Below are 15,830 nucleotides of genomic sequence, written 5' to 3' on the forward strand. Positions count from 1 at the left end.
ATGTTAGTGAATGTCTGTCATTGTCCATTGCGGTAATCTGCATTTACATTTGAAATGCAATTATATTCATGGCTGTTGCATCCAGTGTCCCTCTGATAAGAAAAAAAATATTTTTTTGTTGGCTAGTGCAATAGGAGAGATAGAGTACTGCAGCTTTTCCAATCTCTGTCTTTTCAGAAGGAGGATGGAATTCCTAAGCCCACTTTACAATGTCAGCATAAAAATATGCAGAGAAAACATCTTTGGGAAGTAGCAACCACTGTTCAATGGCCATCTTCACCTGGGAATCCTGGCAGCTGTCACCTTTTTTGTAAAACTAGGCAATGATAAAGTCTTGGTAGCAAATAAGTCCTTAGGATGAACAGCCTCTGCTGGGGCTTGAGTGGTGCTTTACAAAGCCTCGCCAGCAGGTCATTCAGGGTGGCACCTACGTGTGTTCTTCCCATAGGAAAAAATTCTACCCAGAGGTAGTTCCCAAGTCATGGTAACCTATCTTCACCCATATAAAAGAGGCAGCGCACCACCTGCATTCTCCTTTCTCTCCCAGATGATATTAAGGAAAGCCTCCATGATTTTGTTAAATTTACTTTAAGTCCCTGCTTTTTCAAGAAATTGTAGGTCCATTCTAAGAGACACTGCAGTCCAGTGGATGTAGTAACTGCAAGGATGAGGTCATCAATGAATGCCAAGGTTACTTTACAGTTACTGATATCATAACCAATATGCTTTGGCATATCCTTAAGGAGGGTCCAATACCAGATTAAAGAGAAGCAGATATAGTGGGTCCATTTGCCTCTTTCCTCATGTCAGTTGAATCTCCTGGCATTTTCCCAAGAACTTCAAACTCATAATACAGGATTTGTGCTTCTCTTGAACATACATCACAAAAGTTGTAGAAAACCGGTTCCTTCAAAGGGCTTCAATGACAGTAATATTTGAGGCACTATCGAATGCCTTCTGGATGTCAATCGATTCCAAATGCAAATTCTAAAGTTGCTCCTGGAATGGGATAGCATGGATTGAAGCAGAAAAACATATTTGGCAACTCCATCAACTAGAACAAATTCCTTTTGTCTAAGGTTTAAGGAGATCACTGACATAACCCCCTTGGCTAGAATTTTATGATACGTTCTTAATAATACAGGCGACAGAGTGATGGGCCTGAAATCTGCTGGATCCCTAGAGGCACTTTTCTTTGGGACAAAGATGGTATATGCCTTATATAAAAACTTAGGTAGTCGATTTGACCATAAAAATATATGAAAAAGATCTATAAGGACTTTCACAGGGATATGTTTCAGAAATACAGGAGGGACTCTATCTGGCCCTGGATCAAGGATCAATCACCACATTTGGGAATGATGCTCAGAGCTCAGAAGTGGTAATGGGCTTGTATATAACCCTCCCAACATCTTAATTTTTTTTCAAATATTCCAAAGAGTATGTACATAAATGCTGGAACTCCTCATCACTACCACAGAAGACTCCTTCCCAGAAAGTTATGAAATCTCGGAAACTAATAAAATCATTAGAGGCAAAAGCATCATCTAGTATATTGTGTGCACATCGCTTTCAGTTCTTCTGAAATAGTCTCTGAGTTTCCACATATTCTTTCTTTCTTTCTTTCTTAATAATCTCTTTGTAGAGCTGTAATCTCTGTCCAGTCCAACATTGTTATTTCATGGTCTTGGCCTCCTGATGGTAAAATTGACCATACAATAGTAATGTTCATAAATAAGTCCAATTGCTCAAAATCTAGTCTAGAATCTAAAGCTTCTACCAACGTACTTTTCAACATCCTATGATTGTACGAAGATTCTGGAATTTCAGCCAGTGATTACTCTGGGTGCAAGATAAATTGAGAAATTGCTTTTTTAGAAGAAACCATGAAGAAGAGTCCTTAAATGATAAAATATGCAAGGGAATCATGGATTGAACAAAATGGAGGTCACTTTGAACAGCAGCTGTAGGCGTTTTTCTTTTAGACATTGATTTCAGTTTCTTTTTATGTTCCAACAAACTACGGTAATGTTTAATATCTCAAAAATAAAGATTTTTGAGACATACGTGTATAGGAAAATTTTTTTCTTGTGTGTGTAAAAAGTACATAAGTTAAGAGATATAAGTAATAGAGGTAAAGAGATATGGGAAAAAAAATAAAGAAATAAATGGAAAAGAGTAAACAAACAAAATAAATCAAGGCATAAAAAATATACAAATAAAAACAGATAGGATGTTGTAAAACGTATAACCCCGGTGTCATTACTGAGAGGCAACTATCAAAAAATAAAGATTTTTGAGACAACATGTTTATAAGAAATTTTTTTTCTTGTGAGTAGTAATAATCCCTGGAAGTAGTTGATGACAATAGTGACATTAGAATATGTACAATATGCGTGTGTATATATATAAGTCAGGAGATATAAGTAATAGAGGTAAAGAGATACAGAAAAAGAGTAAAGAAATATATGGAAAAGATAAACAAATCATTTTAATCACAAAATAAATCACAGTATACATTAAAAAAATATATTAAAAAATGTACAAATAAAAATAGATAAAGATCGTATTACATACTTTTTTTTTTTTTGTTAGTTGTTGGCACATCAGCTTCTGTGGCCATAATGCACCTCCTAAAGTTTTTGAATTTTACTCTGATCCAAGCCTGAGGTGGGATTCGAACCCATGACCTTTGGGTTGCCAGGCAAGCACTTTACAAAGCTGGCTAGCTCGGTCGGCCGTATTAAAATAAAAATAAATAAATTTTCTGTTTATACTCCGGGATGACCAAACAGTCAGAGGAGTTAACAAGATAGACAGAATACAATAAACAGCACCGTATTCAGCAGTCATGGGCTTGAACCCCGGTCACTCAAGGCACGTGTACTTATGCACCCGCACGCCTGACCACTAGGCTACGGCGGCCCTTCCATACAACCCCAGTGTCATTATCAAGAGTCAACCATCAAAACTGCATGAAAAGAAGACAACAAAGTCTCTGTTTCTGAAGCAAAGCACATGCCAGGAAATAATAATAAAACAGAGAATTAAGAAATTAGAGAATTTAGAATGAATGTAATGAATTTAAAATTTATGCGGTTAACGCCAAAAAGAATATATACGGGGAGAATACAACAGTAGGCATGAGATTTATGGCTGACTCAACAGAGGAAAAAAAAAAAAGGAAAGTAGTAAAATAACTCACTGTAATCAATTGCAATCAAAAAGAAACCAAAACAAGCAATACAATGGAAATATCTGGAACATAAAAGACAAAGACAACAGAGACCTTAAGCAAAAGTGGGGGAAAAAAAGAAGTTGAAAGTGTGTACTTTGAGTCATGATAAATACAGCCCAGAAAAGGAAAAGAAGTAAATAATGCATGAACAAAGTATTTAGCAAGAAAATTTTTTATTTTTATTAGCAAGAAAAGGGTACTAAAACTTTTTGCTGCAATGGCATTTGAAAACATAATGCCACCACATCAAAAATGCAATAGCCTAGAGAAGGAGAAAAAAAAAAAAAAAAAGAAAAAAAAAAAAAATTAGTATAGGAAGAATATAGTTTCTTGCTATGTGTGCATAAAACTAATGGCTTACAAGAAATAAAAATAATATAGGAAAGTAAAAAGTAAAGACAGAAAAAATATCATCGCTCAGGAAGTTTGGGGTTAATATTGCAGCATAATCCTGTTTCTTTAAATGGGATGTTGAACGTACAAACACAAACTTCGAAAGACCCTGTACACATGCACACTAGAACTAGGGACCATAAATTCAATTCAAGTTGGGGAAGGGGGGGAGTTTAGACTGGATTGCAGGAAGTTTTATTTTAGTCAGTGAGTTATAAATTACTGGGATAAGTTACCTATATTATATGGGTGGTTGAGGCTGACAGTTTGGAGAAATTCAAAGGTCAGCTGTATAGTTAGCTAGACGAGGAGGGAAATGCACAGGTTGTTTATTTCCTTTTCATTTATTAATTATTTATTTTATGTACTATTTTACTTTTTCTTTTTTTTTTTTGGCTGGTGCAGCATAAGCCATAGGCTTCCTTCCACCATATGGTCATTACTAATACTAATACTAAAAACTATATGTGTATACAGTGAAACTTCCCTTTAACGGACAGCCACGGGGAACGAGAATGTGTTCGTTAAAGAGAAGTGTCCGCTAACAAAAAGTCTGAGGGAGAAAAAAAAAATTAAGAAAAAAAAATCGTTAAATTTAATGTAAAATTAAATTAAAATATATACAGATTTTGAACAATATTTTTGAAAATAATTTACAATTACATACACAAGAGATAAAGAAAAATCATTAAACGTTTAATGTAAAATTAAATTAAATTATATACAGATTTTGCACAATATTTTTGTAAATAATATACATACAATTGTGCTATGCATGTTATGACTTTATCTTAAGAAAAATACATACAGTAATCACTTATTTTCTTCTGCACCTTCTTCCGGCTGATAATTTTGTTTTCAACATTTGTTTGGAGTGAAGAAACCATGGAAAGTCCTTCGGTATCTTCTTCAGTGGTGAAAAACATTTTTAATCGATTGATTTGTATGAGTGCTTCTTCTATTTTCATTGGTGGTTCGTCTTTAATATGTTCTTCGACAGAATGACCTCCTTCCATTTCTTCATCCTCATGAAGGACTTCTTGAAAAATATCGATGACAATGTTGTTGATATCTAGAGCACCATCTTCTGTAGTGAGGTTCGAGTCTATATCTTTGTAGCCAGGGTCACTTGTAGCGGAAGTATCGTACATTATCAATAGATGTTGAAGTTCTTGTTCTTCTTGGTGCTCCACATTGCTGTTCACAACTTCAATTTTTGCGTTTGAGAAGCCAGACTTTACAAAACAGTTCACGACAGTTTGTTTTCTAATTGCGTTTACTGAAGAGGAAATCCACTGAATTGCATCTAGGATGCTGAGTTTCTTTGCAAGGTCACTCGCACATGTCACATCGTTCATGTTTGCAATGAGATGTCTTAAAACAAGTTTTCTGTAGTGAAGTTTAAAATTTTTTATTATCCCTTGATCCAAGGGCTGACACTCTGCAGATGTGTTTGGTGGCAGAAAAACGATTTGAATGATACAATTCAATGTGCAGGTGAGATGCAGCATTATCCATGAAAAGAATAATTTTTCTGTTTTGACGAATCATGTTTTGGTTAAAGTGACTTATCCATTCGCTCATGATATCTCGTGTCATCCACGCTTTTTTATTAGACTTCCAGTCAACATTCAAAAGATTCAACTTTATGCCCTTGAAACAATGAGGATTTTGTGGTTTTCCTATAACAAGAGGTTGTTCAAAGTCTCCCAGCATATTTGTACACAATAGTACAGTCAAGCATTCCTTAGAAATTTTTCCGCCCTTGCACTTTTCATTTTTTACACTCATTGTTCTTTCCGGAAGAACTTTAAAAAATAACCGTTTCGTCACAGTTGTAAATATCCTTAGCTTCAAAATCACGACATGAATCTTCCAGTTTGATGGTCCACTCTGTTACAACTCCAGTATCAACAGATCCACCTTCACCACTTACGGTTTTCCAAGAAATTTTATGCCGAGTTTTGAACTTGTCTAGCCATCCCACAGAAGCTCTGAACTCATTTACTCCCATAGATTTCGCAACCTCCCAAGCCTTTTCCCTAATAATAGGCCCATTAATCAGAATTTTTTTAGCACGTGTGCGACAAAACCACTCATACGTAACATTGTCAATTTGAAGTCCAACAGTTTTCGGGAATGATTTTTGAACCTGATCATTTACGTGTTGCCAAAATTGTTTGAGCAGTTCATTTTTTTTCTTTAGGATGTCGCTTACCAGCGTCTTCCCGATTTTGAATTTTGCAGCGAGATTGCGAACACTAACTTTTAAAGTTAAATGTTTACGAGAAGACATTGTGCACTTCACACGACACTGAACAAAACTGAAAACTCAAACTCAAAAGACGAAAGGCTGACAAAATCTCCCCTCCTGCACACACCGAATTCATCAGAAGTTTTACACGTGCCTTAAAATTCTTGAAAAAGGGTTTAGAACCACAACATAAACCTTGATAAAATTTCGAGAATCGGAAATAGAAAATAAACACACGATTGAGGCAATACATGGAAGAAACGTTCCTAGAAAAAGGGCCGTGAGCTCGCCTGCTGTCCGTTATGGGGAGATCAAATTAAGTGCTAATCTAAACGAAACAGTGCAGATTGCCTGTCCGCGTCCGTTACAGAGAATGTCCGCTAGACAGAAGCTGAAAACACGTTAAAACCAATAGAGGAGAGTTGGGGAATTTGAAAATGTACGTTATAGAGAGATGTCCGTTAAAGAGAGGTGTCCGTTAGATGTTTCACTGTATGTGTATATATATATATATACAGTGAAATATATATATATATATATATATATATATTGGTATTAGGCGAAGGATTGTTTATGAATTTTGTTGTTATAGATCGTTTATTGAGATCAGTACCGATTAATGCCATCTAAGTGTAAGATTATGCATTACATCGGCCTGTATTGATAAGTACTAGATATGATGGAAAAAATATCAGTTTGGTAAAGTGGTAGCAGTTTTGGGTGAGATATGGTGCAATATGTGGACGCCTTGTGCGTCAAACACCCAAGTAACGTGCATAGGCCAACGCCGGCACCATGGAGAAACCTAGAGATACAATATATAATAAAAGGTGAGCGTAAAACAAAAGATAAAACGTAGAGCAAAAAGATGAAAGCAGTAATGGGAGTGATATATGATAGGGCAAACTATAAGATAGAGCAAAATATATAAAATAATGAGGCAAAATTGTATAACAATACAGAGGCAAAATTATAAAGCAATGAGGTAAAAAAGGAGTCAATTATGGGTATGTAGATACATTATATATATACAGCAGGCCCCCGTTATAACGCGGTTCACTATAACGCTGTTCTTATATTATAACCCGTATCTGACTATAACGCTGTCACAGATCACTATAACGCTCTTTTACAGATTACATTTTTGACATATTTAACGAAATCGTTTCATTTGATGGAGTCGATAGCTTGAAAATGAATAGCAAAACAGCATTAAAACGTTTCCCACGCCGACTTGAGCAATTTTCCCACGCTCAGTGAACTTTTCTCTCACGCTAATTTAAGTACAGTCACTTGTTACGTAGTTCCGAGATCAACATTTTAAAAAATGATCAAATATATTGCTTGTAATATTTGCGTTATATGCATTTATCCGAAGTCTAGTTAGTCATCACTCAGTACAGTATTAGACATCGTGCGTAACGGACAGTTTACTTGAACATTATATCATAATTAATTCAACCAACGCAGTTATATTTTCGAAGAGCTAATAATGACTGACAGGAATGAAAATGCAACAACGTCTGGGCGCAGTACGAAGACTATAAATGTAAGAAAAAGACTGAATTTGAAAATTAAATTAGACGTTTTGAAGCGAATCGATTCCGGTCAACGACAAGCGGATGTGTGCCATAATTTAGGACTCGCAAATTTAACTGTAAGAACAATTATGAAAAAATAAAGAATTAATTTTAGCAGCGGGAAAGATAGCTGTTCCACTGCAAGCAACTAGGACTAGACCAGCTATTAGGATTGAAATGGAAAGACTAATTTTTTTGAAGATAATATTCCAATGCAGAATTCAGTTAAGTTAAATATTAAAAAGAGAGAGAGAGAGAGAAAGAGATTAGCCAATACGATGATCTGAAGAAAACTCGCCTAAAAAAAAAAAAAAAAAAAAATGTGGAACCAGTTAAAACTGGTAGAATAGATTTAAAATCCCGGGAGAAGCCGCTAGTGCAGATTAAGGAGCCGAAACTTTCAAAAAAGAACTTGTTAAAATTATTGAAGAGGGGTATTATGTGTTAAAAACTTCTCAACAAGTTTTTAACATAGATGAAGCACGACTTTTGTGGAAACGAATGCCTAAAAGATGTTTCATATTGAAAGAACAAAAAACATGCCAAGTTTCAAAGCGGCGAAGGATCGGTTGACTTTATTGTTGGGTGGTAACGCTGCGGGCCATTTAAAATTAATACCCCTTTTAGTTTATTTGGAAGAGGGCCAAAGTTCAACTCAAAATCCACACATTTTTCATGATTAAATTCATCCATTAAATTAAATCAATTAAATTCATTATTTTAATTGGAATTCTGTTTACTTTTGAGACGCAAGTAGTTACCACATAATTATACGTATGTAATGCAGAATATTTTATATGTGCAAATATTTGAATATTAAATATTTTGACCGACATTTGTGCATCTTTTCATTACCGTTTATTATTGATTAGGAAATATCCTATGGCACCGACCGCAGCTCACAAATACATATGTTACCTTATGGAAAAGCGGCGCTCGCTTAGCGCGGATTCACTTAGCGCTCTGTTTTTCCGGAACGAATGATCAGCGTTAAGTGGGGGTCACCTGTATATATATATATGATAATTAAAATAAATCTGATATTTAAAATAAAATAAAAAACATCAGCCAGTAGTACGGCAAAAATGTAGAGCTAAACGAAACGTAAAATAATATAAAATAAACAAACAGGGAAGGGAAAGTAAAGATAATAAGACAAAAAAGTAGTCGATAATCCCCTGTATAATTTAGTCATTAAACCCAATTAATAAAAACGATGTAAATTTTAAATAATGCCAATTATAAAAAATTTAGCGGTACTCCCCTTGAAGGTACCAGTTCCAAAAGACGTGAAATATCACCAAAAAGGGGTTAAAGAAACTACAAAAAACTAAAATATCAAAATGATAGACTGACCATTATGCCCCATATTGACAGAGGACCACGAGGCCAATAATGGTCATGGAATCGCTGCATTTCAATCATCATACAAGTCATTGCAAAGGCAGAAATATCGAAGAACCAAACCACCCTTCCATTCTCCGATAGATCAACCAATGCAGAGGATTTGTATGGCGGTGGTCCTTATGCAGCGAGAAATAATCTATAGAACAGACAGCACTCTTGATCAGAGCCACACCACTGACATAATGCAAGCTTAACCAGCTTATATAATAGAAAGAAAAGAATAGATGGCGGCACAGGCGCTGCTTATTTAGCATATCAACCTACTACTAACACTAATCTATATAATGTAATGTAAAAGTTAGGCAAAAGTAATAAAAATAAATAAATATAAATATGAAGCTATCATTAGAGGCAGCAAATGCACATCCTCCACATGAAGCTAATTATATCTGATAATTAAAATAAATCTGATATTTAAAATAAAATAAAAAACATCAGCCAGTACTACGGCAAAAATGTAGAGCGAAACGAAACGTAAAATAATATAAAATATTATTTTCAGGTACCTTCAAGGGGGGTACTGCTAAATTATTTATAATTGGCATTATTTTAAATTTACATCGTTTTTATTAATTGGGTTTAATGACTAAATTATACAGGGGATTATCGACTACTTTTTTGTCTTATTATCTTTACTTTCCCTTCCCTGTTTGTTTATTTTATATTATTTTACGTTTCTTTCTCGCTCTACATTTTGCCGTACTACTGGCTGATGTTTTTTATTTTATTTTAAATATCAGATTTATTTTAATTATCGGATATAATTAGGCTTCATGTGGAGGATGTGCATTTGCTGCCTCTAATGATAGTTTCATATTTATATTTATTTATTTTTATTACTTTTGCCTAACTTTTACATTACATTATATATATATATATGGTATATTAGTATTAGAAATATTATACACTATATTGCCAAAAATATCAAGACATCCCCATGATGTGGGAAAAATGATCTAGACACACATCATCCACATGTGAGGAATAGTTATAAAAGCAAAAAAGAAATTCTGTTCATGCTAGAGGTAAGCAAATCAATGAAAACATAGTAAACAGAGAGAGAGAGACAGATTTTCTGTTTATACTCTAGAGTGACCACATAATCAGAGGAGTTGGCAAGATAGAACACAAGAAACACAACCGTATTTAGTAGCCATGCAGACCTGAACCTCGGTCACTTAAAATGTGTAATTATGCACCCTTGTGCTTAACCACTTGGCTAGATAGGATGAAGCAGCTTAGCAACTTACAAAGGAAGACATTATAGGATGCAATATTAGCAATCAATCTGTTGTTGCCATTGCAATATCCCAGATCAATAGTGGCTGACATTACCAAATGGAAATGTCATGGTGCTACTACAGACAGAAAAAGTTCCAGAAGACCTCAGAAATTGACAGACAAAAGACTTGAGGCACCAAGAAGAGTGATACATGCATCCTGTCAGTTTTCATCAAATTTTCAACCAAGAGTTCAGGGAAGTCACAGGAATTGGTATTAATACAAAAAATATACATAGGAATTTGCATAGCATAGGATTTTATGGAAGGGGAAGAAATGCAACCAAGCATAACACTATGCAATGCACAGCATTGACTTTCCTGATGCACCACCTGTAATTGATCCTTGGAATGCTAGAAAGCTAGGCACCTCCGTAGCCAGGTGGGCAGGAGCAGCAGTGCGTAGCACACGCTTCTTGATTAGACTGGGGTTCAAGGCCGTGATCACCAAATGGCCTTAGTTGCTAATGCTCCTAAAAACTAAACAACTACTACAAAGTTAGAAAGCTGTGTTATAGAGTAATGAATCACAGTACACAGTTTTCATATCTGATGGCTGTGTCTGGAAGTGGTGCATGCAAAGTAAATGCTATTTAATAGTGTGTATCATCTCAACTGTGAAGGTCAGTTTTGTTTTGTTTATTTTGTTATTTGGTTTTTAGGAGCATTAGCAACTAAGGCCATATTACTCCGGGGGTATGCGGTGGTCATTCCCTGACCTTTCCGCATCCTCCGTATTTGGTGGTCACGGGCTCGAATCCCAGTCTAATCAAGAAGCCTGTGCTACGCACTGCTGCTCCTGCCCACCTGGCTACGAAGGCGCCGTGAAGGTCAGTCAAGGTTCTGCTACTGTCTGAGGTTGTTTCTTGTGGTTTGGTCCTTGAACTACTGGCTGTTCTTGGGACAATGAATGATATATGATACATTGATAATCTAGACAATTCCACTCTTCTTACACTGTGACAGCAGTAAGGGGAGGACTGTCTTTTTTTTTCAGCATGGCAATTCACCATGTCATACTACACAGCCTGCAGTGACTTGGTTTGAACACATGGGCAAGGCCAACATGCCTGCAATCAGTAACTAAATTAACTGCTGTGCTGCAGGAAGAATGGACCAAAATACTACCTTCCTGTTATCAAGAATTGGTTCAGGAACTGTCAATGATGATACGGTGTGTAATTAAGATTAAAAGGTGGCCCAACACATTATAAAAAATTGTATCAATAAAAGGCTCCTTGAAACATGACAATCTCTGTTACTTTTGGCAAGCATATACACATATAGCTATCTGTATACATTCATTTTATTTATATTTTTTGTTAACAATGATTTTTTTTTAATGATTTTACCTTCATTTGCTTCATTAACATCCGTGCTTTTAACTTGCTCATTCAATCTTGACCCTTTTCTAGTACTTCCCAATGTTAATGAGGATGATGGCAGAATATCTGGAGAATGTGTAGTATCATTATTAGAAACTACATCTTCATGTTTTATGTGGATCTGTCTTACAGGCGCTGATGAACTTGAAGTGTTTCCCCCATTTTCTATATTTACATCTTGAATTGGACCATTATTTTTTTTCTTTCCTTTAGATTTCCTTTTTGAAACAGGAGGAAGTAGGTCAGATTTCAATATATTACTGGATATGTTAAAAGTACTGTCTGTAGATTTTGGTTCTGAATGGAGAGGTAGTGGTTTCTTGAGGTTTTCATTCCTTTGCCGAAGGTCTGATTCAGCAGTAAATCCTAAATTTGAATTACCAACATGATGAAGAATTCTGGAATGCTTTTTATTTTGTATATAAGGAGAAACGTGCATTTCACTCATTCCAGAGCTGTGCAACAATGGTGTTTCTTCAACCTAAATGACAACAAAAACCTTAAATAATCAGATTACTATATATTAAATAGTTAATATTAGTCCATTATAATATTGAAAACCAGCTTTTAAAAATTATTTCAAAAAATAGACTAATCACATAAAATTCAAATAAAAAATCAGCTTGATTGAGGATCTGAATTTTTTAACCTTCCTATTTAAATTTTTTTAATGAATCTGTGGTGATATTGGTTGTAGTCTTGTAAGAGTATACTTAATAACCATAGTTCAACTAAGAATTTGGCAGTAAAAACCTATTTTATTTATTACAATATTCACTTTCAGCTTGTTAAGTGCAGAGTATTTTAAAAGAGATGAATAAAATAATAAAAAAAAAAAATCCCAAAAGGAATGTACACATGAAAATGAAAAACCGAGACAGACTTGTCAACAGCGACAAGAACCCCGGGCATCACTAGCATTTGGAAAAGAAGTAATTTTCTTACTCCTAGCCTTTCACAAAATGGAGTTTGAATGTATTGATGACTTGTTTAAAACTTGCAAGCTTTAGCGTACACAGAGAAAATTACGCTGGAAATTTTGATACCAACCGTGATATGCTATTTTCATAACTTGATCAATCTTAGCAAATGTGGTTTAGAGGGCTAGCTGTTTGCTTTGCAGGTAGGCAAATGAACAAGTGGTGCAAGCTGGTCCACACAACTAGAAAACTGAAGCCAGATGGGGTCAATGACATTAAAATCATCAAGGAAAATACTTCACTGCTAGATTTGGATTAAAGAAAGTTTAGCTACAAAGAAAAAAATTTTAAAAAATGTCCAAAAGTTCTGAGCAATTTGTAGATAGGAGTAAATATGAATTAAACAGAATAGAGTGAAGAAATTTTAAACCAAAAGATATCAAGAAGAGGAGATATTACTTAGGAAATCTCTAACAAGGAATATTAGATTGGTACATACACAAGTACACTTTTAAAGGGGAAGGAATCATAAACAAATAATTAGGATATATGAGATGTGTGATGGTTGAGGCAACTAATATTTCAGATTCTGTCAGAAAAAGTAGTAGTACTAGTAGTAGAAGAGGCATGTGATGCATGAAAGCAAGCTTATGTAGAATCAGCCAAAAATAAAAAAAAAAAAAAACCTCTGATTTCACATATCAATTCCCTCTAAACATTTGTCTAGCTCCTCCTTGAATTTATTTAAACTATCAACTTCCACAACAACAAACGAAAGTTTGTTCCAGCAATCAACTATCTGCTAGCTAAAGGCAAATTTCAGCACAACTATTCTATAACTGTCTTTCCTCAATTTGCATTTATGTCCCCCCAGGTTTGTAATCTCAACAAAAGGAAGAATCCCATCAGAATTGAGGCTGTTCAACCCATTCCAAGTCATATACACTTCAATCAGATCAACTTGCAGGTGCCTAGTCTCCAGAAGCTGCAATTTACAGAACTTAAGCTTTTCTTGGTAAGCCCACCCCCCCTTCATTCCCCTTGCCAATCTTGTTGCCCTTCTCTATACTTACTGAAGCAACTCTATATCCTTCCTAAAATGAGGCCTCCATATCTGTAAGCAGTGACTCAATGATTGGCCTGACCATTGCCTTATACAAGCCTATAATCGTTTCCTTATCCCTACTAGCAAAATTCCTGTATATCATTGACAATACCACATGACCTGCTCTGGCAGTCTGTCTGCACAATTACTCCCACATCTTTTTCATTTTCTACCACCCAAAGTGTAGTGTCACACAGTTGGTACGTTTCTCTGGGGTTACTTCTAGCCATATGCAGTACTTTGCATTTGTCAATGTTAAACTTCAGTTGCCACTTCTCAGCACATCTACCCAACTTTTCCAGATCCTGTTGCAGCAGTACACTACAATTACTGTCATTAACAACCCTGCCAACCTTTGTATCATCTGCAAACTTCGACATTAAGCCTGATATACCTTCATCAATATCATTGATAAATATACAAAACAAAAGTGGGACCAACACCGAACCCTGGAGTACTCCACTAATAAAATTAGTCCACGAAGAGTAGCATCCAATGATTACCACTCTCTGACTTCTCCCACTCAACCCACCCTTTTATCTATTCTAGAAACTTGCCCTTAATACCATACTGCTCCGATTTGTACAGATGTCTTTCATGCGCAACAGTGTCAAAAGCTTTCCTAAAATCCAATTACATATCAAAATTATTTTTTCATCCAGTTCCTTGTGACAACATCATAATATCCAATCAAATTTGTCAGACAAGGGCTTCCCTTAACAAACACATGCTGTGCCTGAATTATTAATGCAGTCCTGTCTAGATGATTCTGCAATGCTTATTTAACCAATGACTCCATTAATTTCCCCAGAATAGAAGTTAAACTAACTGATCAGTAATTACTTATGTCACCCTTAGATCCCACTTTGTAAATTGGGGATACATTTGCACATCTCCAGTCAGTGGGGACTTCTCCTGAGTCCAAGGATGTTCTCATAATTACGGCCAAATGTTTGCTTACTTCCTTTTCCGCCTCCTTTAGTATAACTGGATAGATCCCACCCACCCAAGGTTCCTTTCTTATGTTTAACTTCAACAATTTCTCTTCCAGTGTAGACGGGCTGCAAGAGTAGCTCATGGTGTATTGTCAATGATATATAGGAATTTTTCTAGCAGGGATAAGGAGGTGATTATTCCCTTGTATAAGGCAATGGTCAGGCCACACCTAGAGTACTGTATACAGGCCTGGAGGCTTCATTTCAAGAAGGATGTAGAGCTGCTGGAACGAGTACAGAGAAGGGCAACTAGATTGGTGAATGGGACAAAGGGGTGCTCTTACGAAGAAAGGCTTAAGTTTTGCGAATTACAGTGTCTGGAAACTAGGCACCAGCGAGGTGATCTGATAGAGGTGTACAAAGCCTTGAATGGTTTGAGCATGCTCAATGCTGATGGGATTCTTCCTCTTGCTCAGAATAATCACCTGAGAGGGCATAAATTCAAATTGAGGAAAGACAGATGTAGGATAGATGTGCGGAAATTTGCCTTTAGCCAGCGGGTGGTTGGTAGGTGGAACAGACTTCCATCCCTTGTCGTGGAAGTTGATAGCCTAAATAAGTTTAAGGCTCAGCTGGACAGGTATTTCGAACGAACAGAGAAGTGAAGTGGAAGTGGTTATTTTTATTTATGTTACATTCTTTTTTTTTTTTTGGCTGATGCTGCATAAGCTTGCTTTCTTGCATCAAATGCCTCTACTAATGCTAATGCTAATCACAAGCACATTACAAATACTGCTTCCTCTGCATCTAAAAAACTTGGTTTTCTCTTTCGCTCTCAGCGTTACTTTTTTTTTTTTCCAAACAGCTGCTTACTCTGTATAAATCACAAATCCGCCCTGCCATGGAATATTGTTCCCACATCTGGGGTGGTGCCCCCAAAACCTCTCTCAGGCTTCTTGATTCCATTCAGAAGAGGGCAGTTAGGTTAATTAATGATTCATCTCTAACAGAGTCTCTTCACTCACTGTCTCATAGACGTACTGTTTCTGCTGAATGACTCTTCTACAGATACTTCCATGGGCACTGAATTGGCTTCTATAACTCTCTTTCAAAACAGTCCAAACATGTGCCGCCACCAGCCAACATCCATTTATTGTCCAACTTCAAATTCACAGAACCAACTTTTCATCTTCCTCATTTATTCATTCAACTGCCGTTTTCTGGAACAACCTTACTTCATATGTATTTCCTGAAAATTACAGTCTACAGAAGTTCAAGCCCAATGTCAACAAATATCTTCTTTCGTCTTCTCAACCACCAACCGAAGCACGGT

At 35.9% G+C, this 15,830-nt stretch overlaps 1 protein-coding gene across 2 annotated transcripts in view; it reads right to left on the bottom strand.

The window, feature by feature from the left end:
- Window positions 1-15,830, bottom strand: part of LOC150085456 (jouberin-like) — a 320,291-nt gene that overhangs the window by 281,607 nt on the left and 22,854 nt on the right. For both annotated transcript variants that reach the window (XM_090373258.1, XM_090373259.1), the window contains exon 3: window positions 11,505-12,018. In XM_090373258.1, the coding sequence (XP_090229384.1) occupies window positions 11,505-12,018 (514 nt within the window). The remainder of the gene's footprint in view (window positions 1-11,504; window positions 12,019-15,830) is intronic.

Source organism: Mastigoproctus giganteus, chromosome 5 (genome assembly GCF_048544385.1).
Source record: "Mastigoproctus giganteus isolate SK-2022 chromosome 5, ASM4854438v1, whole genome shotgun sequence".
Taxonomy (NCBI): domain Eukaryota; kingdom Metazoa; phylum Arthropoda; class Arachnida; order Uropygi; family Thelyphonidae; genus Mastigoproctus; species Mastigoproctus giganteus.